The sequence below is a fragment of the Amblyomma mixtum genome, chromosome 9 (assembly GCF_055824585.1).
Source record: "Amblyomma mixtum isolate Tamu chromosome 9, ASM5582458v1, whole genome shotgun sequence".
In the NCBI taxonomy this organism is placed as follows: Eukaryota; Metazoa; Arthropoda; class Arachnida; order Ixodida; family Ixodidae; genus Amblyomma; species Amblyomma mixtum.
The window spans coordinates 114,355,144-114,380,316 of NC_143020.1; the positions used below are offsets into that span (position 1 = coordinate 114,355,144).

Genomic DNA, 25,173 nt, shown 5'->3' on the forward strand with positions numbered 1-25,173 from the left:
AGCTCTCAGCAATTAGTTTTTTATTCAATATCCATCTCTCAGTCATGCTCAGACCTTCAGCCCCAAGTCGAGAACACAGAAGTATTACAGTCATGTTCCAGCTTGCAGCTTTTCGCAAAGGGTTTGAAATATAAGGTGCAGCCATTCAAGGCGCATTGCGTTCAAGCACTAAATGAAACAGCCTGCTAACAGGTGATGTCCATACGTGGATACTGTAATTGAAGTGGATGAACGCGTCACATTTTTCTCTCGTCCTGCTGTTGGTAGTTGGACGCAGTGACTGCATGGATCGCATGGTTGCACGCAGGTGTGGCCAGTAGCACTGAGCCCCCTGGATCTTCCATGTCGCTGTCGTGTGTGGGTCTGCCATCGGACAAGGACTTGGGTCGTCTGTCGCCCGCCCTGTCGGCTGCTGCTGGCATGCGGCCCGTGCCCAAAGTGGGCACCACCGGAGGTCGAGCTCCTTCTGCCCAGCCCTGCCCCGTCTGTGGCAAGGTACGGGCTTTGTCAGCTTCTACAGGGCTGTACTCTGACTTCCCTGTGCTGTTGTGGGTGTGATTGTTTTGGAGATGTGACAAATCCAATGAATCGTGACAAAATTTGTCATTACATTCAAACCTCAATATACCCGCCATGGTGGCTCAGTGGTTCCGGCGCTCGGCTGCTGACCCGAAAGACGCGGGTTTGATCCCGGCCGCGGCGGCTGAATTTAAATGAAGGCGAAATTCTAGAGGCCCGTGTGCTGTGCGATGTCACTGCACAATAAAGAACCCCAGGTGGTCGAATTTTCCGGAGCCCTTCATTACGGTGTCCCTCATAGCCTGAGTTGCTTCGGGACGTTAAACCCCAATAAGCCAAACCAAACCTCAATATAACAAACATGGATATTACGAATTGTTGGCTATATCAAACTGTTCTTAACTAATTTTAACAAACACATGCAGCTCTTACTTCATGTATCGAATGTGGTTTGCCATAAAACCGATGCAATAGACTCCCTAAAAGATGAATGTGAAGGGACCAAAAAATTTATTGTCTTATCAGAAGTTCATTTTAACAGAAGTGCGTCTAAAAAAAAAGATATACAAGCACACTATGTGTGTCTGAATATGTGCTACATGAAAAAGATGGTTAAAATGACCTTGCAGTGAGAGGATAATAACAAATGGAACATGTATGGTGCTTGCTCACCACCCTAGCTAGTGTTTGGTGCCTAATTTTTTGTGGCCTCCGCAATCGCTGTGAGTGATTTTGAAACAGTGCTAAAACCTAAGGAAGGCACTCTCCTAGTTGCCACCCTATCTCTGAAGAAACTGCGCTTCTGCTTTAGTGCTTTACATTTTGAATTTCGCTTATATTGAACTATGTTATGATTTGTCTGTTTGCTCTAACTAGGTTTGACTGCATGTCATCTAGCCTTAAAACAATTTTTTTCTTTGCCACCCCATCATATATCTTGCTTTGGCTCGACCACAGCAGGGGTCCCATCTTGCCGAACCAAGCACTGTAGCGATCACTTAATCCCGAGAATGAGCAGTGATTGCAGCCATTTTTTTTTTTTTGCTGACGTTGCAGCCATTCTGGACACTGCAAAGTTCAAATAGTCAACCCAGCAAGCATGTCGCATACTCTATTTCTCTTTGTTTCTATGCTCTTGAATGCCTTCGGGCATTTCGGAATGAAAGCGAGCGAATAGATAAGTGCATTCTTCTTCGTGGCCGCAGGTGTTTGGCAACTCGAGTGCGCTGACCAAGCACAAGCTGACCCACTCGGATGAGCGCAAGTACGTCTGCACCCAGTGCCAGAAGGCGTTCAAGCGACAGGACCACCTCAACGGCCACCTGCTCACCCACCGCAACAAGAAGCCGTACGAGTGTGACGCCGACGGCTGCGACAAGAGCTACTGCGACGCTCGCTCCCTGCGTCGTCACAAGGAGAACCACCATGCCTCGGTGGCACTCACCCTGGTGCCTTTCCAGGTGGGGTCACCGAGTCTCGAGCGTCAGCAGGTATGCGGGGGGTCTGAAAGCAGCTGCGTTTAAGAGGCACTGTTCTATTGTTGACTCGACTTAATTTCGAGCACCGAATTACTAAGTTACGTTCACCTTGAGAGCATGTCATGGGCTGCAGCACCAGGCACACACCATATTTACTTGTGCAATTTATACATTTTTTTTTCTCAACTTAAGACTTCAGTTAGGGGGTGCGCAAATTGCGCGGAGATTTCACAAGCATGTCCTAAAAGAACTACAAAGGTCATAATGCGCAGTACGTACTGTATACAGTCAACGACCGAAAATTCGGACGCCTGACTTTTTGGACATGCTTGATTATTCGGACTTTTTCGCGGCACTGCGACATGGCCCATAGAGCCAATGTGTAAGAGCGCTTGAAATTTCGGACGCACCGCAACTGACCACTCGATTTTTCATTCGTACTCGCCGCCAGTACCCAAGCCGCCATATAATGTGTACAGTGGAACCTCATTCATTCAACTGCAGGAGAGATCAAAAACTTGATCAAACAAAACGAAATTCAAGCTTAAAGGGAGCCTCTCAACTTGCAACGCTGAAATTCTGCGCGAGTTGGCACATTGCGCTCGCGTGTTTTCGAATTCGTATTGTTCTTGAATGTCTTCCGCCGCACGAACTTGAACCGTAGTCTGAGTTCACAGAACTCATCTGTGCCGAGTCTTTCGTCCCGAATACGGAACGCGAATACGATGGCGGAGGCTACGCGCACGCCGTGACCTCCGCGATCGAAGCACGCATTGGGCGCACTACCGGAGCAGATCGCGGCGGCCATGGCGCGCGGCCTCCGCGATCTGCTCCGGCGCGCGGCCGCCGCGATCTGCTCCGGCTCCGTGCTGTTCGCGGAGGCCGCGCGCGCGCACAGGAGCTTCCAAGTGCCGTCTATGGATGGCGCCCGAGGCCATGATCATCATCAACAACTTTTTTCTCCGCCGCGATTTTCTCTCTTCACATCGGCATCACCAGCTCCACTTTTGTGGCGTGTTAGCGCGTTCGCCTTAATAGCAATATCTTTCTCTATGGTAATAGTTGTGATTGTGGCTTTCGCGTGCTGCCGCCGAGCTTCGCAGCTTTAGCGCGATGGGCAAGCACCTTAAGGAATTAGTTCTCGAACGCAGTAAGCGTGCGGCGGGCAGGAAATTCGACGTGGCCGAGAAGTGCGTCAGATGATGGTGCAACTAAATGAGAAACACAAGCTGCAAAAAGCGCGCTTTCCGAGGCAAGCCGTGCGAGTTTCCCGAACTGGAAGAAGAGCTGCTCCTCTATGTGATGGAATTTCGGAACAACGGCTACGCGTTGACAGCGGACATGCTGCGCGGCTTCTTTTGGGATGAGCGTGCACCTGAGCACAGCACCAGCTCAAGAGTCGAAGTACTCCGCGAGTGACGACTGAACGTAGAATAAATGTCGCTCATTCCCTGACTGGTGTGTTCGCACATCGCATGTATGGGCCGCACCCCAAAAATTGTCCCTCGAATCTGGAAAAAAAAAGTGCGGCCCTTATACGCGTTCATACGGTATGTCGCGCGGCGAAATAGTGATGAGGAGCTTTAGAATGTGTGCAATACAACTGGCCGCTTTCTCCGACATACTGTTAATAAGTTCGTGATTTTTTCAGTGATATTCGATTTTCCGGACTGCCCGATTTTTCGGTCGTTTTCGCGGTCCCTAGAGAGTCCAAAAATTCGGTCGTCGACTGTATTGCTGCCTGTACGTTGACCCTTCTAACTCGCACCCTTTGCTGGCCAAAAACAAAAAGTTGACTGTAAATATAAGTCGACTCATACCACCCACTCCTACCCCGCCCCACGTTATGTAGTTCTCACAGGATGGCATGATGGCATACGCGCAGCTCAGAGCAATACATGTGCGACTGTACAGTCGCAAAGCCAGCAGTCAAAGGTAAATGGAAAGAAAAGGCGATATAAAACAGCATCTCATGTGCGGCCCGGCTGACCTACGAAAAACTGAGCAGTAAACAGTTCAGTGGTTTTGAATTAAGGCTTTGGAATTATAGCACAATATCTGCTGTGTAGTTATTCAGTTTCGATTCGTAGAACAGGGTAGCAGTGCGTGATGTCAGTTGTGGCTACGTGAACTAGGACAGAGGTCGGGTGGGCTAGAGCAGAGTCACGATGAGGTTGCATGTTTGTGTGTGCACTCTGCATTCGGTGTATCCGCAGTGTATATCACGTCGTCTTGTACTCATTTGAAGTTTACGTTGTGTGAATGCACAACCGTAAAAGTGTGTGTGCAGTTGAAATAATAAGCTTCCACCTTAGCTTTGAGACCCTAGGTGCAAAGTCATTCATGTCCCAGGCATTTTCCCCTAGGCATACCTGCTCGATGGTCTACAGCACATACTGGACATTGTTATAAGAAGGACACAGAGCATTGTGTTTGTGTGCCTTTTGTGTGCTCGTGTCAGGTTTTCACTTGAAACAGTATCAGCGGAAACAGTAATAGCAAACATGGAAGCCTTGTGTTTGTAATAGGACATGGTTTAAATATGAAATAGAGCCCTGTACCACAATCAAATTCGCCAAGGAAAAAGAAAAAGCAGAATGCATTATTGAGTGGTGATGAAATGATAACGAAATTTAGGAGGTTGACCAGCAACCCTTTGGTTGATCTCATCTGGAACCACCCTACTTTTCAAAAGCACCAGGGTAGAGCGGATTCCGTGTGGCAGAACTTCACAGTGTATGTTGTGTATCTGTGTCTGCTTAGTTCCGGTGCTCTTGTGTAGTTGATGCCCTTTTGCACTAGTGTGCTCTTCCATTTGCTGTGAATGCCGGGAACCACAGTCAGTACCAGTATTGACATCCTAGTTGAAATCAGGAGGAAGAAATGGCCATGGGCAGGGCATGTAATGCGAAGGCAAGGCAACCGCTGGCCCTTAAGGGTAACGGAGTGGGTTCCGAGAGAAGGCAAGTGTAGCAGGGGGTGGCAGAAAGTTAGGTGGGCGTATGAGGTTAAGAAGTTAGCGGGAATACGGTGGCCGCAACTGGCGAAGGACAGGGTTAGTTGGAGAGACATGGGAGAGGCCTTTGCCCTGCAGGGGGCGTAGTCAGGCTGATGATGATGATGATGATGGGCATGATGCAACCAGGTAGTCCATGTGATGCCTGTTCTGGTGCAGGCCATCCCACTGCCACCGCAGTTGCAGCTGGTGGCGTTCCCTGCGGAAGATGGCGCTTCCGTCTGGGCAGCCCAGCAGCGACCCCTGCTGGTGGCTCCTCCGCAAGCACAGAGCACCACGGTGCAGCCGTCACCGGCGTCATCGCAGCAGGAGGTAGCGGTGCAACAACAGCAGCTGTCTCCTCAACGGCAGCCCTCTCCGCGGCCGCCACCTCCGCGGCCACCAGCCGAGGGACCTCCCCTGCTACAGCAGCTGTTGGAGCCGGGCAAGACGTGGACGTCCGTGCCGACGGTCAGTGGGCTTTCCGAGGTGCATCTGGCAGTTGGCAGCATGACTTGGATTGGAAAGGACAGGACAGATACTTTGACTTGCTGCTGTTCGTCAGAAAATTCCCAGGATGCTTCTTGTATGGATTTCATAGTGCTGTGTGTGAAAAGCTGTATAGTATTTTTAACTGCAATTCAGAAGGAATTCTAGCAATGTTCTGACCTATGTCTTTCAGCAGCTGAAAGAAAGTTACTAGTGGCTTGGACATTTGTTCTCACGTGCTACTTGAAAGGGGTTTCCAGTAGGAGCAGTGATATTCAGTTTTGAGGTTTCCGTCTAATCGCAGTCCATTTTTGTTGTTGATTTTTTCTCTGTATGAAAAAAGTTCCTTCAGCCAGTCTGCACTGTTAGCCCAGCGTCATGTCCTACTTAGTAATTTTCTGTTGTTGCTTGGGTGTATTGCATGGCAAAGCTTATTTCATGGTTAGTACATGGCAGCGATCTTAGCCGCAAACTGCACCACATTTTTACTGCGTCGCGTCACATTTTTTTTGTGTGTCACACGAATGCTCTTAGATGAAATCTCACCTAGGTGGACAGTTGTGAAGTCACCATGCTTATTATCAATTCATCCTGCCAGAAGGAACTTGTGTATTGAAAATTTTCCGGCTACCCTCTGCAGTTCAGGTGTGTTGGGATGGAAACGGACTGGGCCGTAATCAAGTCTACCACAGATTTGATTACGGCCCAGTCCGTTTCCATTCAGCACATTGGCTGCGAAGACGGAAAACCGACGATTGGGTGCGACTGGTGTTGTAGGTGTCCTTCCCGGCTGACGCATTGAATGAGCCCCCGGCCCCCAGCAGAGGTGGCAGTCTACCGTCGTCCGCATTGGAGAGCATGCCGCTGGCGGCAGAGCCCGAATGCATCTGCACCCTGTGCCATCGGAAGCTTGCCAGCTTGTCGGAGCTGGAGCGACACATGCGGCTGCACCAGCAGCCTCCGCCAACCACGACCAGTGCCACCCAGAGTGCTGCCTTGTTCACCAGCCAGGTAGGTCGTCCTCATACCGACACTAATGGAGGGAAAGCTGGCGTTGCCTTCTGCAGAAACTGTCAGTACTGGTGTTCATCACCCGTGCAAATGTAAGGGACACTGGGTACCAGCTTTTTAGTGTGCTAGCAGTTGTAGTGGCCATTCCAGCCGTCTGTCTGTCTGTAGCCGGTTTTGTGGCAGGCTGCCTGCCCACTGTGTCAGGTGGCTGCTCAGTTAAGGGGGGAGCCTGGTCTTGAAAAGGAAATTTTATTAATGGAGTCACAGTTAAGAAATCTTCAGGGAATATGTATTTTTGTGTGCCGATTCTAAATATGTCAATTAATTTCATGTAAAACTATTCCTTGAGCACTTATGTAATTTTTATGCATGTATTTTGGGAAGAGCTTTGAAAAAAATTTATTGCACGAAACTCGCTGAAATGTATGCCATTGGGTTCTCTTGGCACCAAGGAATGCAATAAGGGTAAAATTATCATCCTGGCTGTCATAGAGCTTGAGTTATGGGGTACTGAAGCTGCGACTTCAGAAACAGGAAAACACATTTTTCTTCTCATTTCTGAAGTAACGACTTCAAAACCCTATAACTTAAGTTCTATGAGAGCCAGGAAGATAATTTTACCCTTATTGCATTCCTTGGTATCAAGAGAACCCAATGGCGTACCTTTCATCGAGTTTCCCGCAGTAAATTTTCTTCAAAACTCTTCCCAAAATACATGCATAAAAATTACATAAGTGCTCAAGGAATTGTTTTACATGAAATTAAATGACATATTTAGAATCGGCACACAAAAATACACATTCCCTGAAGATTTCTTAACTGTGACTCCGTTAATAAATTATTTTTTTTAGAGACCAGGCTCCCCCCTTAATCATGAGAGGCTGCTTCCCAAGCACAAGTAATTGGCTCAATATTGGAAACATTGGCACAGGCCGGTCGAACAGAGGTTGAAAGTGAAACCACTCATTTGCAATTTTGGGCCGATTAAATGTGCTGCTTGGGAAATTGGGAAGAGCAACCTGGATCGCAACCCAACCCAAGTCCCGCCGATGGCAGCACCTGCCGTAGAAGAGCAGTGGCGTATCGCTTGACCGCTGTGCCAGGAGCATTAGAAAGACTCCCAGGGATCTACGAATGTACAGGATGACCAACTCCGTATATCTGGACATTAACCCATTATTGCTATCCGAATTCCAACTGCCATCCGTGACAACTGGATCTGAACACCGGAACCAAAGTGAAAACCAAACTGCTAGCGCACCTAATTCGCATTTTTTGGTCTAACTACGCAAATCGACTGTCATTTTTGTTCCTAATATAATTTGATAATGGACGTTTTCATGACTCTGTTAATGTTTCTTCAGCAGTGGAAGCTGCTTTCATTGCTGAGGAACTCGGTAGTTGAGAAAACACGATCACTCTTGCTCATCATTTGCAGGCGCTGCAAGAGACTTGTCAGCCAGTCGTGGAACCGGCCCCAGTGGTGACCAGGCAAAGCATGCACATCTTGCAGCCAGACGAAGTCATCGTGTCTGCCGCGTCCAGCCAACAGCAGCAGCAGCAACGCCCCGCGGCACCTCCTCTGCCGCCTCTCAACATGTGGGCCGTGCGACCAGCCCGCCCATCGTTAACGAGTACGAACAACAATGAGCGCCGGCGCCACTCCGACTCGGACCACCTGGCCTTCGAAAATAGCGGTCTGCTCGCCGACCTCTTGCTGGGGCCACGGCGCACGTCCAGGGTTGGCTCTGACCCAGGACTCGAACCGCTGCCCTCTTTTGAGCAGCTGCAGGGTCTGGTAGCGTCGTCTCGGAACTCGCTCGTGGCTTCGCCTGACAGCATGCAGGCTGGCATGTCATACGGCGACTCTCACCAACACGAGGACGTGTTTGCTGCCATCAGCGATGCATTTGACGAGGAAGAAGAAGAGAAGCCGGACAAAGACCTGTGCGCCTTTGTCGACAGCCACTCTCCCCACGGTGGACTCGTCCATTCTCCGGCGGCAGTGTTGGTGCAGTCCCCGGCAAGCTTTGGCCACGAAGTGGTGTGTGTGCCAGACTCACCACCACTGGTTGTGAACAAGATCAAAACTGAGCCAGTTTATGAACAAGCGGATGTGAAGCCTGTCGTACAGGCAGCCATGCATGCAGCTGCGCAGACGTCTGTGCTAACAGCTGTGCCACAGGCCATGCCAACAGCCGTGCTGACGGCAGCGCCGGCGACAGTCATGCCAACAGCCACTTTGACAGTGGTCCCTACCACAGTGCAGTCATTGACACCTCCACCAAGCCAACAGCCGGCGTTAGCCGATGTTAGCAGCAGTCACACCGCTGAAGCACCAGAGCCTTCTTCGGAGCCCAAGAAGCCCTTGGAAGGCAGCGCGGAAGAAGCGCAGGTGTCTTCGTGCCGCGCTGCTGAATGTGATGACGACGATGTGTTCTTAAGCCCCATTCCAACATGCCCCTTGCGGAGCCGGCGGAAACATCGACCGGAGGTGAGGTTCGCTCCTCTTTTCTGAGAATGCAGGCTTGATTCTTGTCGGAAATTCTTTCAAAGATAAGGTGGCAGAGCATAGTTGGATGAGTTTTGCAACAGTAGTTGCAGAGGCGGGGTAAATGCCATCTTGTGTCAGGACCGAAAAACGTTGCTGGTACAGTAGCGTAAAGGAATGTGACATGTGGGGACGACACACGGGGCAGGCCTTTTGCGTTACTGTACCTGTGATGAACCTATACCAACATGCCCTGCTTTTCATGCTGCTTCAAAAAGCTACCGTGTTCACTTGCTGCTGGAGAGTTGGCGGTTTTGTAAATCGCCTCTTCATTCTGGGGAAGTGCAAATAGTCTGGAAGTGTTTCCTGAATTCTTTGAAATGTTACCTCTGTGCAAGACCTGAGCGTGGACAAATGAGCGGTGTGAGAGGTGAAGGTTTTTCTACCGGTGTCAGCGTAAAATACAATAAAGACAAATTTGTAGCCACTGATATCTGCGTTAGGAGGCCACTACCAAGTTGACCAGTTAAGTGAACTCGAACGTAAGCACCTGATTCCACATTTGCATGGTATATTGTTCTCTATCAAGCATTCCTTGGCCTCTGTAGTGCCATGGCTGGGCATGCTTGGTGATACTGAAAGCCATGATTGTGATGGCATTGGTCTTAGGCTGTACCTAGCCTGCAAGAACGTTCTACTGTGTAAAAAAAAAAAAAAAAAAAAAGGTTCTAAGGACGATTTTGATAGTCCTAATGCAAAATTAGAGTGCAGCTCTGTAGTCGCCTCATGCTTTGTAGGCTCATTGCTTTGCATTTCTGAGTCGTCGGCATGTCTGGCGACTGGGTGTTAGTTTGATTGTAGTATATTAGTTGAAGAGGACAACAATGTGCAATTCACAGCGAGAGAGTGTGGCGCAGTTTAGCATGAGGCTTGGTCGGCTGCGGTGGTAGCCTAGTGCTCTCGTGCAGTGGCCAGCGAATCTGATCTGTCTCAGCACCGTGGGTTCGAATCCCAGTCGCGGCATTGTTTGTTTTTATTTATTTATTGCTGGACTCAGTTACACCAACAGAGACAACGCAGCTGAACCCACAAACGGCCACTTAACCGTTTGAGGGTCGAATTATTTTGAAGAAAACTTTCCCAGGTGGTCAAATCACTTTATTGCGGATCTTGAATCTACAAAATGTATATAATCGAGAATAAATAGTAAAAAAAAATTAGGAACAGTACTTTGGTGATAGCATCACTCACAACTGGAAAATGTTCAATAGAATAGAATAGCAACGGTGATAAGCAAGCTAAGAGCAGCACCAATAAAGATAGAAATCAACTTTCACCGCCTCTGCAAAACAGTGCCCACAAAGAGAAAACATGTTTCGCGCGACTCCGTTGCGATCCCGCGGCGGAATCGAAACCGCGTAGGCGCGTTGCCACAGAGGGCGAGAATACCTCGCGAGCAACGGTGATAAGCAAGCTAAGAGCAGCGCCAATAAAGATAGAAATCAACTTCGGCAGCCCCTGCAAGATAGTGCTGACAAAAAGAAAACTCGAATTTCGCGCGACTCCGTTGCGATCACGCGGCGAAACCAAAACTACAAAAGGGGTGTTGCCGCAGTCTGTGCCGCCGCGCTAAAGCTAGACATAACTTCTGCTTATCACCGTAAGAAGGCAGCACAAAATTCAAACACTTCTTGTAAGTCCTAAGAGGTGGCAGCACCCCCCAGTGAGCACGCATTGTTCTTTTGGCGCAAAATTTCAAGCGGAAGATCGAAACCGTACCCGTACGGCCAAGACCTTGCGGGACAGAAAACCGCCGCCGTACGTATACGGCAAAAACCTTCAAAGGGTTAACAGCTGCACTCTAAAAACAGCAGCTTGCTTGATGTGCTCAACAAGATGCCAGGGGCTGACATAGGTCTGTACGAAGGTTCGTGTGCTAATGTGTGTTGTTGTGTGCAGTGGTTCAGTCTGTCTGGGTATAGTTGAGGGCCCGTTATCTGCGGTAGGCAAGGCATAATGCCTCGAGTTGTAAGCAGTGTCATAAGCAAAGACGAGCTGTCCAGCAGTTCCAGCCAAGGGGTGGTATTTTAAGGTTCTGTTCTAAATCTGCCATAGCCGAAGAGCATTGCATGTTTGGCTTTGCCATAATTTACTAGTCAGTGTGCCAATTCTGTAAAAAGTTTTAGCGGAAACAGACACAGACCACGAAAAAGACACACACACACACATAAGCACTAAGTGACAACTGGTTTTATTGGCGGTAATATAGGCCGAAGTTTTGCTTGAGAAAGATGGAAAAAAATGAATAACAGGAGGCACAGCTTTTTCTGCAGCTCCTCTGTCTGTATGTTTTTTTATGAGGCAGAAATAAACGAATTTGAATTCGATGACAGAGCCAAGAAGCAGAATGCATGTAAAGGCAAGCAGGGGCATAGTGCACTAAATAAGATTTTCGTGTTTTTCATTTCATTTGGTCAGCAGTTAGCCGCTTCTAAAAAGAGAATCTCAATCTCTGAAAGAGAATCTCAGCTTGCAGCTGAGATAAAGACTTGGTGCTAAGGTATTCACTGCCAAATTTCTCTATGGATAGGATTCTAGACTAATCTCTGCAGTCTTGTCTGTACTCTTATCAAGAATCTTTGTCCCTTCAAATCTGGCCACACATTCTTGCATTTACTGACGTGCGCAACTGAATGTGCGTACTTATCATCCAGGTCTTCTGATTTCGGGGTGTGTGTGTCAGCGACCATTTAGGAGAGCAGTGGCATGAGCGACCCATGCATTCGAACACAGCCATCAAAAGTTTCTGTTCTGAGGCAGCAGCAACTTCTGTTCTCTTTTCCTGTGCTCGTCGACAGCCCCTGTACATCCCACCGCATGTGAATGCCATCGGCTTCCCGAGCCGCCTGCGCTCCCCACGCCTCTGGGACCCCTGTGCGGATGGCACTGGCTGCAAGGGTGTCGCGGGGGTCAGCTCGCCACCCCCGTACACTCCGCCCCCCATGTTGAGCCCACTCCGGTCCGGGTCCGGGCTCTTTTGGCACGTCTTCTCGGGACCCCGGTCAGCTGGACCAGTCACACCTCATGCAGTCACGCCAAGAGGTAAGCGGGTGCCAGGTGTGAGATTAAAGTCTGTGCGAAACCTGTTCACACACTGCCGCTTCATGCTAGCACTAACAGCTTTGTGCACCATTCCTTTGCTGTGAACATGAGCCACTGTGAAGTGGCAATGACGGTGGCGGTGAGGCGGGCGGCCCCCCGTTTTGGCTGACACCGTCACTTTGACTTATCCTATCCAACGTTGGGGGGCCAAGCTGTTTCGCTGGTTCTGGGTCAGCGACGCCTACTAACCCAAATACAGTTGGGGCATTCCCCTGTCCTCCGTAACAGTAGCATCGCCCTATTGTAAAATTTTCTGACGAATCAACTGCTGCGTCATCTGCAGCCTGTGCTCATTTGGAAGTGTGCGCATGCGTGCAGACCGAGTGAGTGCCGTGTACACTCCCTCAAGTGGCGGAGGAGGGGGCGGAGTGGTGCCCCAGTCGCCCCTGGAGGGACCCTGCGAGGCTCCCCTGTCCGAAGAAGAAGGCGAGTTGGCCCCAGAGACAGACATTCTGCCGTAAGTTACACCCACAGCAAGTGGAGTGTAGATAGCACCTTTGCGAAGGGTTGCTGTAAGTTACACCCACAGCAAGTGGAGTATAGATAGCACCTTTGCAAAGGGGTACCATAAGTTACACCCAGAGCAAATGGAGTATAATAGATAGCACCTTTGTGAAGGGGTGCTGTCTACACTCCACACCCCTATCTTCTTTTTTTGGGCTTCTTGATTTTTTATTTTTGGGATAAATTACTTTCTCTGTGTACCGCCATTACCTGGAGCACGGGGGTTGATTGTGGGGAAACTTCTTTGTGGGTATATGGGCCACAGGTGTCAGTGTTGTCATTCTGTCGAATGAAATGGCATTGTTTAAGAAGGAGGTAGCATTTTACGTTTCGACACCAAATCTGCTGTTGCGAGTTGGGAGATGTCTTATACCCCTGTCACAAGCACGATGTCTATGTCCATTGAGTCCATGGCCATCAAAATCTTCGACAACCATTCAGATACACCGCTGCCACATGGCCTTTGAGAAGTATGTGATCCAGCAGATGGCGCTAAGGGTAGCAACATTGAGTAAAAACATGAAGTGAAGCAGTAATGAAACGAGGCGAACGTTGAAGTGTTATTTTTAATGCAGCGATGGCAGGCCAATGATGGGCAACGATGCGCACTTTGTTTGACAAGGATTCACTTTTCACCTGAAAAGCTGCCGCAGATCAATGGCTGCCTTTGTCATGTCCACAGCTACTGCCGTTTCAGTGCTTATGAGGCACTTCTTGGTCTCTGTTGTTGCAAAGCGTGCTAAGATGTGAAAATGGGCAAAATGCAAATACATTTCAGTCAAATAGGCCGCCTTGTGACAACTGCGGCTCAATCAAAACTGTGGAACATGTCCTGCTTGAGTGCCGTGCGTATGCTGACAAGCGTGCGTACCATAGAGTTTCTTACTATTACCTAGAGGGAAAGCTGGTGGCGAAGCACTTCAGCCACCCTGGACGCTCAAAGCATCATGGGGCGGTGAGCTACTTGTTGCGGCACAGTCGTAATTTTTCAGGAATATGGAGTGTCATTACTAAGATGTTTCATTCCAAAAACGCTGTTCGTGTGTGTGCAGACGACATGGAGGAAAAAAAAAACTCCTCCAAGGCAGACGACTTTGGCGCGAACGCAGTGTGCAAAAACCATAGTAAAGAAACTGCAATAGCACACGACGCCAATAAAAGGTTTCACTTTTTCTAAATGCCATTAAAAACACTTTTATAGTGTTTAAGCAACAACATTTTTTTTTAAAAACATATTTACTTTTAAAAGTGCGCCTGGTAATTACGAAATATTAGTTTTTATAGTGTTCAATACTCGGCCAATAGGAGAGCGAGTCGTCTCTTATTTTGGGCATACTTTGCACTCAAATGCTTTTCTGCTCGTTTGTTGCAATCATTAGACAAGATATCGAATGTTAAGACATTCATAGTTATCAAACAGCTTAATTTTTTCATTATTTTTTGGACAAAAGTTGTAGTTCTGTAGTCGGTAGCTCACCGCCCCATGATGATTTGAGTGCCCATGGTGGCTGAAGTGGTCTCGAGGGGCCTCCATGCAAGCTTCCATAGACAGGTTGCCAGCTTTCCCTCTAGGTAATAGTAAGAAACTCTATGGTGCGTACTATGAAAATTGCATGGAGAAGCTCACCCCAGTGCCCCTAACAATGGACAGTGTTTTGAGGTTCCATAGCCTGCCCTAGACAACACAGACATGCAGTGAAGTTTTTGTTTGCATATTTAAAGGACACTGGACATCTTGACAAGATCTGATTTCACCTTCCATGTTACCCTCTTGCATTCTTCACGCTGCGAACATTGTTAGCCCATTTGTCAGACTGTGCACTTCATCATTCCATGTGTTACATCATTTCTCGCCAATGCACCTTAGTACGCATTTCATGGCCGCATTGTATTTTCTCCTCTTTTTGTTTTATTTTACTTTTTCCACACTGCTCTCCTTCTGTCTTTGTCTCCCAAATTCCCTTCTCCGCCCAGAGTAGCAAGCCAGTGATTTTTAAATGCCCGCTAAATTCTCTCCTTTTGATTAAGGGGGGACCCTGGTCTTGAAAAAAAAATTTTTATTAATGAAGCCACAGTTATAAAATTTTCAGGCCACATGTATTTTTGTGCACTGATTCTAGATATGTCATTTAATTTTGTGTAAAACAATTCCTTGAGCATTTGTGCAATCTTTATGCAAGTATTTTGGGAAACGTTTTGGAGAAAATTTGCTGCAGGAAACTCGCTGAAATGCATGCCATTGGGTTCTCTTGACACCAAGGAATGCAATAAGGGTAAAGTTATCATCCTGGCTATCATAGAACTTGAGTTATAGAGTTTTGAAGTTGTCGTTTTTGAAATGAGAAGAAAAGTGTGTATTCCTGTTTCTGAAGTGGCAGCTTCAGTACCCTATAACTCAAGTTCTATGATAGCCAGGATGATAACTTTACCCTTATTGCATTCCTTGGTGTCAAGAGAACCCAATGGCATGCATTTCAGCGAGTTTCCTGCAGCAAATTTTCTCCAAAACTTTTCCCAAAATACTTGCATAAAAATTACACAAGTGCTCAAGGAATTGTTTTACACGAAATTAAATGACATATCTAAAATCAGCACACAAAAATACATGTGGCCTGAAAATTTCACTACTATATCTAGATCAATAAAATTTTCTTTTCAAGACCAGGGTCCCCCCTTAAAGGGACACTGAGGAGAAATTGAAGTTGGCTTGTATCGACAGAATACCAGCTCCTGATTACAAAAATGCCACTCATACTGACAACAAAGCTCTTGTAACGTAGAAAAGAGCAAGAACCAAAATACAGGTATCGCCGCCACAGGCCAAACTCGCAAGTACAAGCGTGATGAGATCATAGGACAAAACAGTATTGCTAGAACCAATGGTTCTAGCAACTCTAGGACCCAAGAAGTCACAAATCTCCTTGACGTCGCCAGATGGCGCCACGTGCCCGGCAGCTACGCGCACGCCTGAAGCATCGGGACCAATCAGCGCCTGGTCACCGGCGTTAGGCGGGCTCCCGGTATTCCACTAGCGGTAACAAGGTACACGGTATGCTAAAGGTGTCTATTTGCGAGAACTTCGTTGACGGCTTCGAGAACGAGATCCATCGTAACGCTGGCAAAACGGCAGTGCAAACGTAAGTGAAGCGACTGTAGCGACGGCCGCAATAGCCTATAGATGCCTTCAACGTGCTGCCGGCGGTAGCTTTCTTTTCGGCTGCTGCCAGGCCGCACTGCTGGCTGCCAGAAATCACGGAGTCTGCGTTACGTCATGTTTCACGTCACTTAGTCCTGTGTCGTCATAAGAGAATCCCAAGTTTGAATCAGAGCGGCGGGAAAAACTTTTTCAACTTCGAATCCAAATTTCTTAGAAATAAATGCATCTTTCGCTGCCGGCCAAGTGGCAACAAAGGCATGACATGCCAAACTATCGGATTTTGCTATAAAAAAAAAATTGATAGTGCTCTCCTCACTGTCCCTTTAAGGATTTCGCTCTCTCTTATCCGCAAAATACAGCCATGAAAAGAGATTTGAAAATTTTGTTTTCCTCCATCAACAACATTTTCTACTGTACCAATAAGGTATTAATTAGGAAGGGGAGGAAGGAGGGAGTCATGTAATAATAATGGTAATAAACTTTATTTTGTTAACACTTTTCTTGCATTTTTTGGGATGGCAATTTCATTCAGTGAAAAAGGAAAGGAAGAGCCTAATATGTAAGCTTGACTTTATGCTCACATGACAATGGAGCTGACAAATGCAAGATACTGCCATTTGGAAATGATGTGATGTTTCTCCACAACTTTGAATGAACAGGAAATTCCTAATTTCTGAATGTTCATGAGGCACTTACGATGAAAGTGCAGTGCAAACTGAATTAAGTAGTGCACGCTATTCGCAAACCATTCAAAGTTTCAAATATTCGCACCCCCTCCTAAGTAAAATGTCACGCTGGAATATTCACACACTTTTTTTTTTTTTTGTGGATTTGCAGTGCAATTTTTTTTTTCTTGTAATAGTAGCAGGAAGGCTTGTGTTGAATTGTACTTGTGCCGTCGTCGTGCCTTCTTGCAGTGCCACTGAGTGTAGCTAGATGCATAGCTTAAGCGCGCGCACCTTTTTCTTTCACCCAGGCATGTCAATGTTGGCCCGCAGTATCAAGCTCGCCTGCCTTCGCTAGATGGTGAGATTGCACTCTCTGTTTCGCCATTGCCCTCAAACTTGCTCGCTGAATTGCCGTGGTGTGGCTGCGTATTACACTAAGGACACTGGAGCAGGTTTTAGCAGTGCAGTAATGCAATTACCAGGAAGGGGCAGTAGTTCTTTTCGTTTGCGTGTACTTGGAATGCACATTTATTGCCGACAAAATCTGGCTTCAAATTTCTTCAAGTTCATGACAGCTACTACTAAACCAGAAGGGACTCTGTGATCATTGTCTTAGGTTGAATGGTGGTGTACCTTTGCCTCTGGGATCCTCGTAAGAAAAGCTGTCTTGACGCACTGCTGTTTGCCTGCCCAAATGGCTGGTGATGGTGACATGCATATTTCGTTTTTCTAGTTTATGAAAGCTTCATGTTCAGTGAAAGTAGCATCCTTGTTAAGAGTGTGGTAATCGATCGACACAGCCCAACATTGACTTGTCCCCAGCGTAGCCTTCCTCCTGCCGAAGCATGGCACAATGATCGTTGTCCTTGTCTTGTCGTCCAGCTGAGGAAGCCCTGAAGTCTGAGCATCTGGCAGACCTTGTCTGGGATCCACACATCGGAGACCATTTGGCTGATGATGAAGGTGAGTTCTATATGGGTCGCGGCTCGGGGCATTGCGGTTCTTGTGTGTCTCTTGGTGTACTTGAGTACTTAGGAAGGTTTGTCTTCTCATTTTTTGGCAGCATCTTTTTCACAAAGCTTGAGCGATTGCGTAGTGAACCGGAGTGGTCATTCCTGAAATAGTTGCTGCAGTTAAATAGCAAGTTGTGCAGGTGTTTCGCAAGGAAAATTTTAGTGGGAACACTGCAGAAACGATGACTGAAGAGAAAGAATGTCCTTGCACCATGTGTAGAAGCACCTGCCTGAGCTGCACATTCTTGGTAAGAGACCAGTAGTGAGCCCACTCTTGGGTTGCGTCGCCTTCTCTTCTGTCTGTCATCATTTCTGCGCTCTGTCCATCAAAATGTTGAGGTGGTAGAGTTGTGTTTTGCATTGCTATGTGGAGGAGCTTAATTGAGCCCTTTTGGTTGCAGTGGAGAACTACCTGGAGCTGGCGTGCTGTGCTGCTGTGCCTGGCGGCGGCCGGAACCGGGAGTACGCCTTCCACGTTCTGGCTCTCTGCCAGGGAAACCTGCAGGCAAGTGCGCTCTTGGAGCAACCTCAGTGCACTCTCGGAGCAACCTCGGTGCGCTGCTTGCTGACTCAGCTATGTGGGTGCACTTGTACTCGCAGTATCACTTTTATCTTGAAGGCAGTAGTAATTAAAATGTAACTGATAGCGTTGCCACAGTTGTGAAGCCTCTGCGATACTATTCGTGAATTTCATAGGGATGCTTTTTGAGATGACTTTGTGTCTTTGAAGCTGATTTCAAGTTTGTGGGCAGTGCCAGTTTTCCAATCTAGATAACTGCGTGGAACCTCGGTGCTTGTCTCTTCTTTCTGTCCGACCATTCCCGCGGCGGTCTGTTGCCAACTGGTGGTGTGTTGTACAGGAGGCGACTCTGCGGCTGATGGAGCGGGAGCCGCGGCTGCCCGGCGGCCACCCCCTGCTCACGTACCGCTACCCGGAGTGCCACCGCTGGAGCCGAGAGGAGGTGGAGCGCTTCCAGGAAGGCCTGGCCACCTTCGACAAGGACTTCCTGCACGTCGCCAGCAAGGTGGGCGCCACTGCTGTGTCCAGTTACCACGTTGGTTGGAATGGATGGCTGCTAACCTCAGAGTCAGAGTTCAGTAGAAGGAAAACTGACTAGCACAGCTCATTGGTCTCTTTGCTGTGGAGAAGAACTCTCGAAAGAAATTAGTGCTGCATAGCAAAAGTTGTGGCAGGAATTTAATTCGCATCACATTCTTATTTCCATCGTGGTGGACATCAGTGGAGCATGCAGAAAAGTTTTCCAGCACAAATCTTGGCATTGGCGCACTGATCGCAAGTGCAAAGCGGGTGACGATAACTGCCGCAGGAACCTGGCTCAACTTTTTTCTTTTTTCTGAAAGTGACTGCTGCGTTGAGTTGGATGGTGTGTGGTAGTTGTCACCTTGAAGACAAGTTATGTGCTTGTGACTGTGTGGTGACCTGATTCGCTTTGTATGCTTGTTCTTGTATTGCTGTGCATTGCAGTGCGGCTTTCGTGGCCACTCTTTTTCTTTTTTGAACCAAGCAGCATTCAATCAACGTGGCTGGCCCTTTCCTCAAGGATAAGGTGTTGACATCTGTGGCACTTAATGTTGATTTTATGCTGTTTCTAATAAAAAATAAATGTTAGTTTGTAATTAAAAGGTGCAGGTCATAAGTTGAGCACGGTTGGACTTTTCTCATGTTCTGTAGAGAAACAAAGGCACATACAAAAATGGAAAAAAATAGATGGCTTCATGATGAAAGCGTTATTAATGCGAGAGCAATATATGGCTCTGTCACGTCAGCAAGAAGTGTCCGCAAATTTTGTCCGCACGATTGTGTCGTTTTCTAAAGATAATGTGTGAAACTGTGATTGTGGTTGATAGTGTGTGGTAAAATGTTGCTGTGGGAAATATTTTGCTGATGAGGTGTAGTTAGGTGATAAATTAAAAGCGAAAAAATATACTTGGACGTCCAAATAGCCATGGAGATTGATATAGTACATGGACGTCAGAACAGCCATGGATGTCAATATTGTAGCGTGCAACGCCAAAAAGAACACCCGCGCAGAGACGAAAAACCTGCGGCGGTCCCCTAGTGGTTCGAGCGCGCGCGAGAGAGCCAACTAACTTCTTCCTCTTCTAGCGCATGCGCTACTTCTGTCTCTTCTTCGAATGCATGTATCACTGCCCCCCTCTTCTGCAGCATCGACACGATGCGGCTGGGAGTGAAAAGTCAGCGAAAGGGTAGAACACAGCTGCAGTGGACCGCAGTTCAGTCAGGTAGCCGGTCGTGGTAAGGCTTCATGCGAACAACGTGTACGACTTCAGTTCGGTGCGACCGGCGCGATGAACAAGCTGTCGGGGCGGGAGCAACTGCATAAGTCACATCACTGATGCGGCGCACTACTTCGTAAGGGCCGAAGTATCGGCGCAGCAGCTTTTCAGAGAGCCCGCGGCGACGAACAGGTATCCAAATCCACACAAGGTCGCCGGGAGCATAACTGACGAAACGGCGTCCACAGTTGTACTTAGTGGCGTCAGCCTCCTGTTGACGGTGGATGCACAGGCGGGCCAGTTGACGCGCTTCCTCAGCACGCTGAACGAAGGTGTCTACGTCGATGTCAGCGTCAGAGTCGCAGTAAGGGTCGACGGGCAACATAGCATCCAACGGAGTGGTCACCTGGCGACCGAAGACAAGCTGAAAGGGGGTCAGTCGGGTTGTTTCCTGCAGGGCGGTGTTGTACGCAAACGTTACGTACGGCAGAATGGCGTCCCAAGTTCGATGCTCGACGTCAACGTACATTGATAGCATGTCGGCTAGTGTGCGGTTGAGTCGCTCTACCAACCCGTTTGTCTGCGGGTGATACGCCGTAGCACGTCGGTGGCTCGTGTGCGTCAGAGTCATCACGGACTGGGTTAAGCGGGCCGTGAAAGCAGTTCCCCGGTCAGTAATAACAACGGCGGGTGCTCCATGACGCAAGACAATGTTGTGGACGAAGAACTGCGCCACTTCAGCAGCAGTGCCCTTGGCAAGAGACGTGGTCTCAGCGTACCGTGTGAGGTAGTCAGTCGCAACGATTATCCAACGCTTTCCAGACGAAGACTTCGGAAATGGGCCAAGGAGGTCCATGCCCACTTGATGGAAAGGGGTCTTCGGTGGATCGACGGGGTGAAGAAATCCGGCCGGTTTCAATGGAGGAGTCTTCCGACGTTGGCATTCACGGCATGTTTTGACGTAGGCCCGCACCGATGGGAGTAACCTGGGCCAATAATACTTTTGTCTAATCCGCGCGAGTGTACGGCTGACTCCAAGGTGGCCGGCGGATGGTGCATCATGACAGGCACTCAAGATCTCAGACCGCAGCTGTGATGGTACGACGAGTAGGAACACTTCTTCGCTGTTGGCAAAGTTGCGCTTGTAGAGAACACCAGACCGTAAAGTGAAGGTGTGAAGCCCTCGAAGAAAAACACGCGGAATGGGAGCTTCACTGCCTTCGAGGTAATCGATGAGCGGCGCCAACTCCGTGTCCGCCCTCTGAAGCTGCGCCATTTGGGTGGTACTAACAGAGCCCAGGAAAGGAAAATCATCGGTGGTTTCTTCGGTATTGATTGGGATAGGCGCGCGCGACAGACAATCCGCATCCTGATGCTTGCAGCCAGACTTGTAAACTACTGTTAAGTCGTATTCTTGCAAGCGTAAGCTCCATCTAGCCAAGCGTCCTGAGGGGTCTTTGAGGCTCGCCAGCCAGCATAAGGAGTGGTGGTCGCTTACCACACGGAAGGGTCGTCCGTAGAGGTACGGTCGGAACTTGCAGATGGCCCATATCACTGCAAGACATTCTTTCTCCGTCGTAGAATAATTGGTCTCGGAGCGCGTAAGTGTCCGACTAGCATAACTGATGACCCGTTCTGCACCGTCTTGCCACTGGATCAGTACTGCACCAAGGCCAACATTGCTGGCGTCAGTGTGGATGTCCGTGGCAGCATGCTCGTCGAAATGGCCGAGTATCGGAGTGCTTTGCAGACGGCTGCGAAGCTCGACAAATGCAGCCTCTTCGTCGGTCCCCCAGAGGAAGGTCGTGTCGTCACGGGTCAGTGCGTTCAGCGGTTCCGCGATTTTCGAGAAATCTTGAATAAAGCGCCTATAATAGGAGCACAGGCCTAAAAACCGGCGAACGGCCTTCTTGTCAGTTGGGCGTGGAAAACCTGAGACGGCAGCAGTCTTGTCAGGGTCCGGGCGAACACCTTGTGCGCTGACAACGTGACCAAGAAAGCGAAGTTCCTCAAAGCCAAAATGGCATTTCTCGGCTTTGATGGTGAGTTGCGCAGATTTGAGCGCTTGTAGCACAATGCGCAACCGCTCCAAGTGTTGGTCAAAGGTGGGCGAAAATATAACAACATCGTCCAGGTACACCAGGCAGGACTGCCATTTCAAGCTGGAGAGGACAGTGTCCATCATGCGTTGGAAAGTAGCCGGTGCTGAGCACAGACCAAATGGGAGCACTTTAAACTCATAGAGGCCGTCAGGCGTCACGAAAGCCGTCTTCTCCCGGTCTCTCTCGTCCACTTCGATTTGCCAGTACCCGCTTTTAAGATCCAATGACGAGAAGTATCTGGCGTTCCGCAATCGGTCGAGCGCGTCATCTATCCTGGGCAGCGGGTAAACGTCCTTTTTGGTCACGCTGTTAAGTTTCCTGTAGTCCACGCAGAAACGCAGAGTATTGTCCTTCTTTTTGACAAGAACCACAGGCGATGCCCACGGACTGGTGGACGGCTGAATGACATCGTCTGCAAGCATCTCGGCAACCTGATTCTGAATGGCTTCTCTCTCCACCGGGGAAACACGATATGGGCGCTGGCAGACGGGTCGCGTAGTCTCGTCAGTGATGATACGATGCTTGGCGAGTGGAGTTCGGCCGACCTTCGAGCACGTAGCGAAACAGTCCGCAAATTCTGCCAAGAGGGCCGACAGAAGATCCCTCTGAACCGACGGCAAGGCAGGATTTATTCTGACTGACTGAAGAACGTGATGTGGGCCAGCATACTCCGGAGAGGGTCCTCCCACGGTGCACAAACCTGGAACCTCAGCAACGTCGTGGAGGAAGGCAATAGCCATGCCTTTGGCCAGGTGCTGATATTCGTTGGCAAAGTTAGTCAGGAGGACGTGGGTGCGGCCGTCACGTAGTTGGACGAGACCTCTTGCAACGGCAAGTCCCCGCTTAAGCAGCAGTGGACTATGGCTGTCCGCTAGGCCCTCGTAGTCATGAAAGAGGTCGTTCCGCACGAGCACCAGAACACTGCACCGCGGCGGCACCGTGACGTCGTTCTCGACAATGCGCAGAGTGTTGCTGCAGGGATCGCGGGAGTCAAAGCGCGCCACGGCCTGTTTGGTCGAGAACGTGACACGTGCCTCCTGAAAGTCAATCACAGCGCCGTTCGACTGCAGGAAGTCGATCCCCAGAATCAAGTCTCTGGAACACTGGGGAGTACGACAAATTCACCAACGTACGTAAAACCACTAATCCCAACTCTAGCCGTGCACTTGCCCACAGGGGAAATTAGGTGGCCACCAGCGGTGCGAATGGGGGTCCCCGTCCACGATGTCAGAACCTTCTTAAGTTCTCCAGCGAAGGCACGGCTCATAACAGAGTAATCAGCACCGGTATCGAGCAGCGCGGTAATGTCAGTGCCATCAATTGTCACACGCAAATCGGATGCAGCGTATCTGATACTGTCGCTGCCTCTCTCTGTCCGGGTATCGTCGGCTCGAGGGTTCCGCGATGGAGGATCTTGACACGTCCCGACGTCAGCGGCCTTGCCTCCAGAGGTCGCTGGTGTTAGTTTTCCCGACGCGGACTCGGCGAGCGACGGCCAGCAGAGCTACTCTGGCGGCCAGGGCTGGAAGAGCGATAACGGAGAGGCGAAGGGGAACGGGACTCGCGCCTTCCAGAGTAGGCAGGGTTCTGGCGTGCCCAGAGATGCTGCGCAATCTCATGCGGTCGTTCGCCGTTCTGAGGGCAGGGTGCGTCGGGATGGAAACCGCGAAGGCCCACTTGGCGGTACGGACAGGCGCGGTAGAGGTGACCAGGCTCCCCACAGTGGTAGCAGAGAGGCCTGCGGTCCGGTGTACGCCACAAATCCGACTTGCGAGGGCGTGGCCCAGATGTAGCAGATGCGGTTGCAGAATACGTGGGGATGTTACTCACGGAGGTCGACGGGGTCACACCATAGCCAGGCACGCTTGCGTGACATGTGCCGATGTTGCTCACGCCAGGCGTTGGGGTAATGGGACCGTAGCCTGTCGTGCGACGTACAACAGATGCGTACGTGGGTCGGTCATCGAACCGGGATGGCGCTTCGGGGACAGGAGGTGCCTGCGCAGCCTGTCGCACCTCGTCCCTGACAACTTCGGACAGCGCTGCCAGCGGCGCAGGTGCAACCTGAGGCAGATGGATCCGTTGCAGTTCCTCCCGGACAACGGAGCGAATTAGTTCACGCAAGGTGTCTGCACTGCCGCCGAGACACGACGAAAAGCCTTCGGGCACCATGCAGTTGATGTCCCGGTTGTACTGGCGGGCCCGTTGTTGCAGCGTCGTCTCCATCGTGGTCGCCTCGGTTAGAAATTCCGCCACCGTGCGGGGTGGGCTGCGCACGAGGCCCGCGAACAGCTCCTGCTTAACCCCACGCATGAGATGGCGCAGCTTCTTCTCCTCTGTCATGTTGGGGTCGGCGCGCTTGAAAAGACGGGTCATGTCTTTGGTGTACATGCGCACGCTTTCGTTCGTGCGCTGATTTCGGGAGTGCAGCGCAGCTTCGGCCTTCTCCCGGCGGTCAGCGTTGGGGAACGTAGCCAGGAGACTCCGGCAAAACGTCTCCCAGGTGGGAAGTGTAGCCTCGTGGTTTTCAAACCACGTCCGAGCAGACTCTTCCAGGGCAAAGTAGACGTTATTCAGCTTGCGCTCGTCGCACCAGCCGTTGTAGCGTGCGACCCTCTCGAACGTCTCCAGCCAGTCCTCAGCGTCTTCGAACACGTCACCGTGAAAAGATGGCGGTGTTCGCGGTGGGTGGCAAAGGATCGGCGCCAGGGGCCTGGTGTCAGCGGCCATGGCAGTTGGACTCGACGGTAGAGGCTGGATCGGCGGCTGGGTCCTGGTGTCAGTGGCCATGTCAGTTGGACTCGGCGGTCGAGGCTGCGTCGTCCTTGTTGGCGGGGGAAGGGGCCCAAATTCAGGCGACTCTCCGCGGAGACGGCGGCTGGGTCGCTGGTGAACCGGTGTGAGGTCCGTAGTGACGCTGTACGGAGTTTGCAGGTCGGGAAGCGTACCCAGCACTGCTCCACCAAACTGTAGCGTGCAACGCCAAAAAGAACACCCGCGCAGAGACGAAAAACCTGCGGCGGTCCCCTAGTGGTTCGAGCGCGCGCGAGAGAGCCAACTAACTTCTTCCTCTTCTAGCGCATGCGCTACTTCTGTCTCTTCTTCGAATGCATGTATCAATATAGTATGTGGGCGTCTTGCTTTCGCATTTCTCCAGGGTGGGTTCCCGCAGTTGTCTCAGTTTCAGTTTTTCCGCACTAATTGTAATCTGTAATCGAGAACACATATCACTGAGACGTCTAAGAACTCTGAGAGCTGAGAAAGGCTGTCACAGGTCTTGCGTAGACTGTTAGCTTGTGATGTACTGACAGCCCATCCCCCTAAA

The 25,173-nt window shown here is 49.8% G+C and overlaps 1 protein-coding gene across 1 annotated transcript in view; it reads left to right on the plus strand.

Annotated features, from left to right (window-relative positions):
* The window catches only part of LOC149330831 (uncharacterized), a 35,407-nt gene that overhangs the window by 6,063 nt on the left and 4,171 nt on the right, over positions 1 to 25,173 (plus strand). The window contains exons 5-15 of the mRNA XM_089561519.1: positions 308 to 495; positions 1,725 to 2,009; positions 5,173 to 5,463; positions 6,259 to 6,492; positions 7,931 to 8,986; positions 11,842 to 12,085; positions 12,464 to 12,602; positions 16,783 to 16,832; positions 17,357 to 17,437; positions 17,889 to 17,992; positions 18,348 to 18,512. Coding sequence (XP_089417645.1) covers positions 308 to 495; positions 1,725 to 2,009; positions 5,173 to 5,463; positions 6,259 to 6,492; positions 7,931 to 8,986; positions 11,842 to 12,085; positions 12,464 to 12,602; positions 16,783 to 16,832; positions 17,357 to 17,437; positions 17,889 to 17,992; positions 18,348 to 18,512 — 2,837 coding nt within the window. The remainder of the gene's footprint in view (positions 1 to 307; positions 496 to 1,724; positions 2,010 to 5,172; positions 5,464 to 6,258; positions 6,493 to 7,930; positions 8,987 to 11,841; positions 12,086 to 12,463; positions 12,603 to 16,782; positions 16,833 to 17,356; positions 17,438 to 17,888; positions 17,993 to 18,347; positions 18,513 to 25,173) is intronic.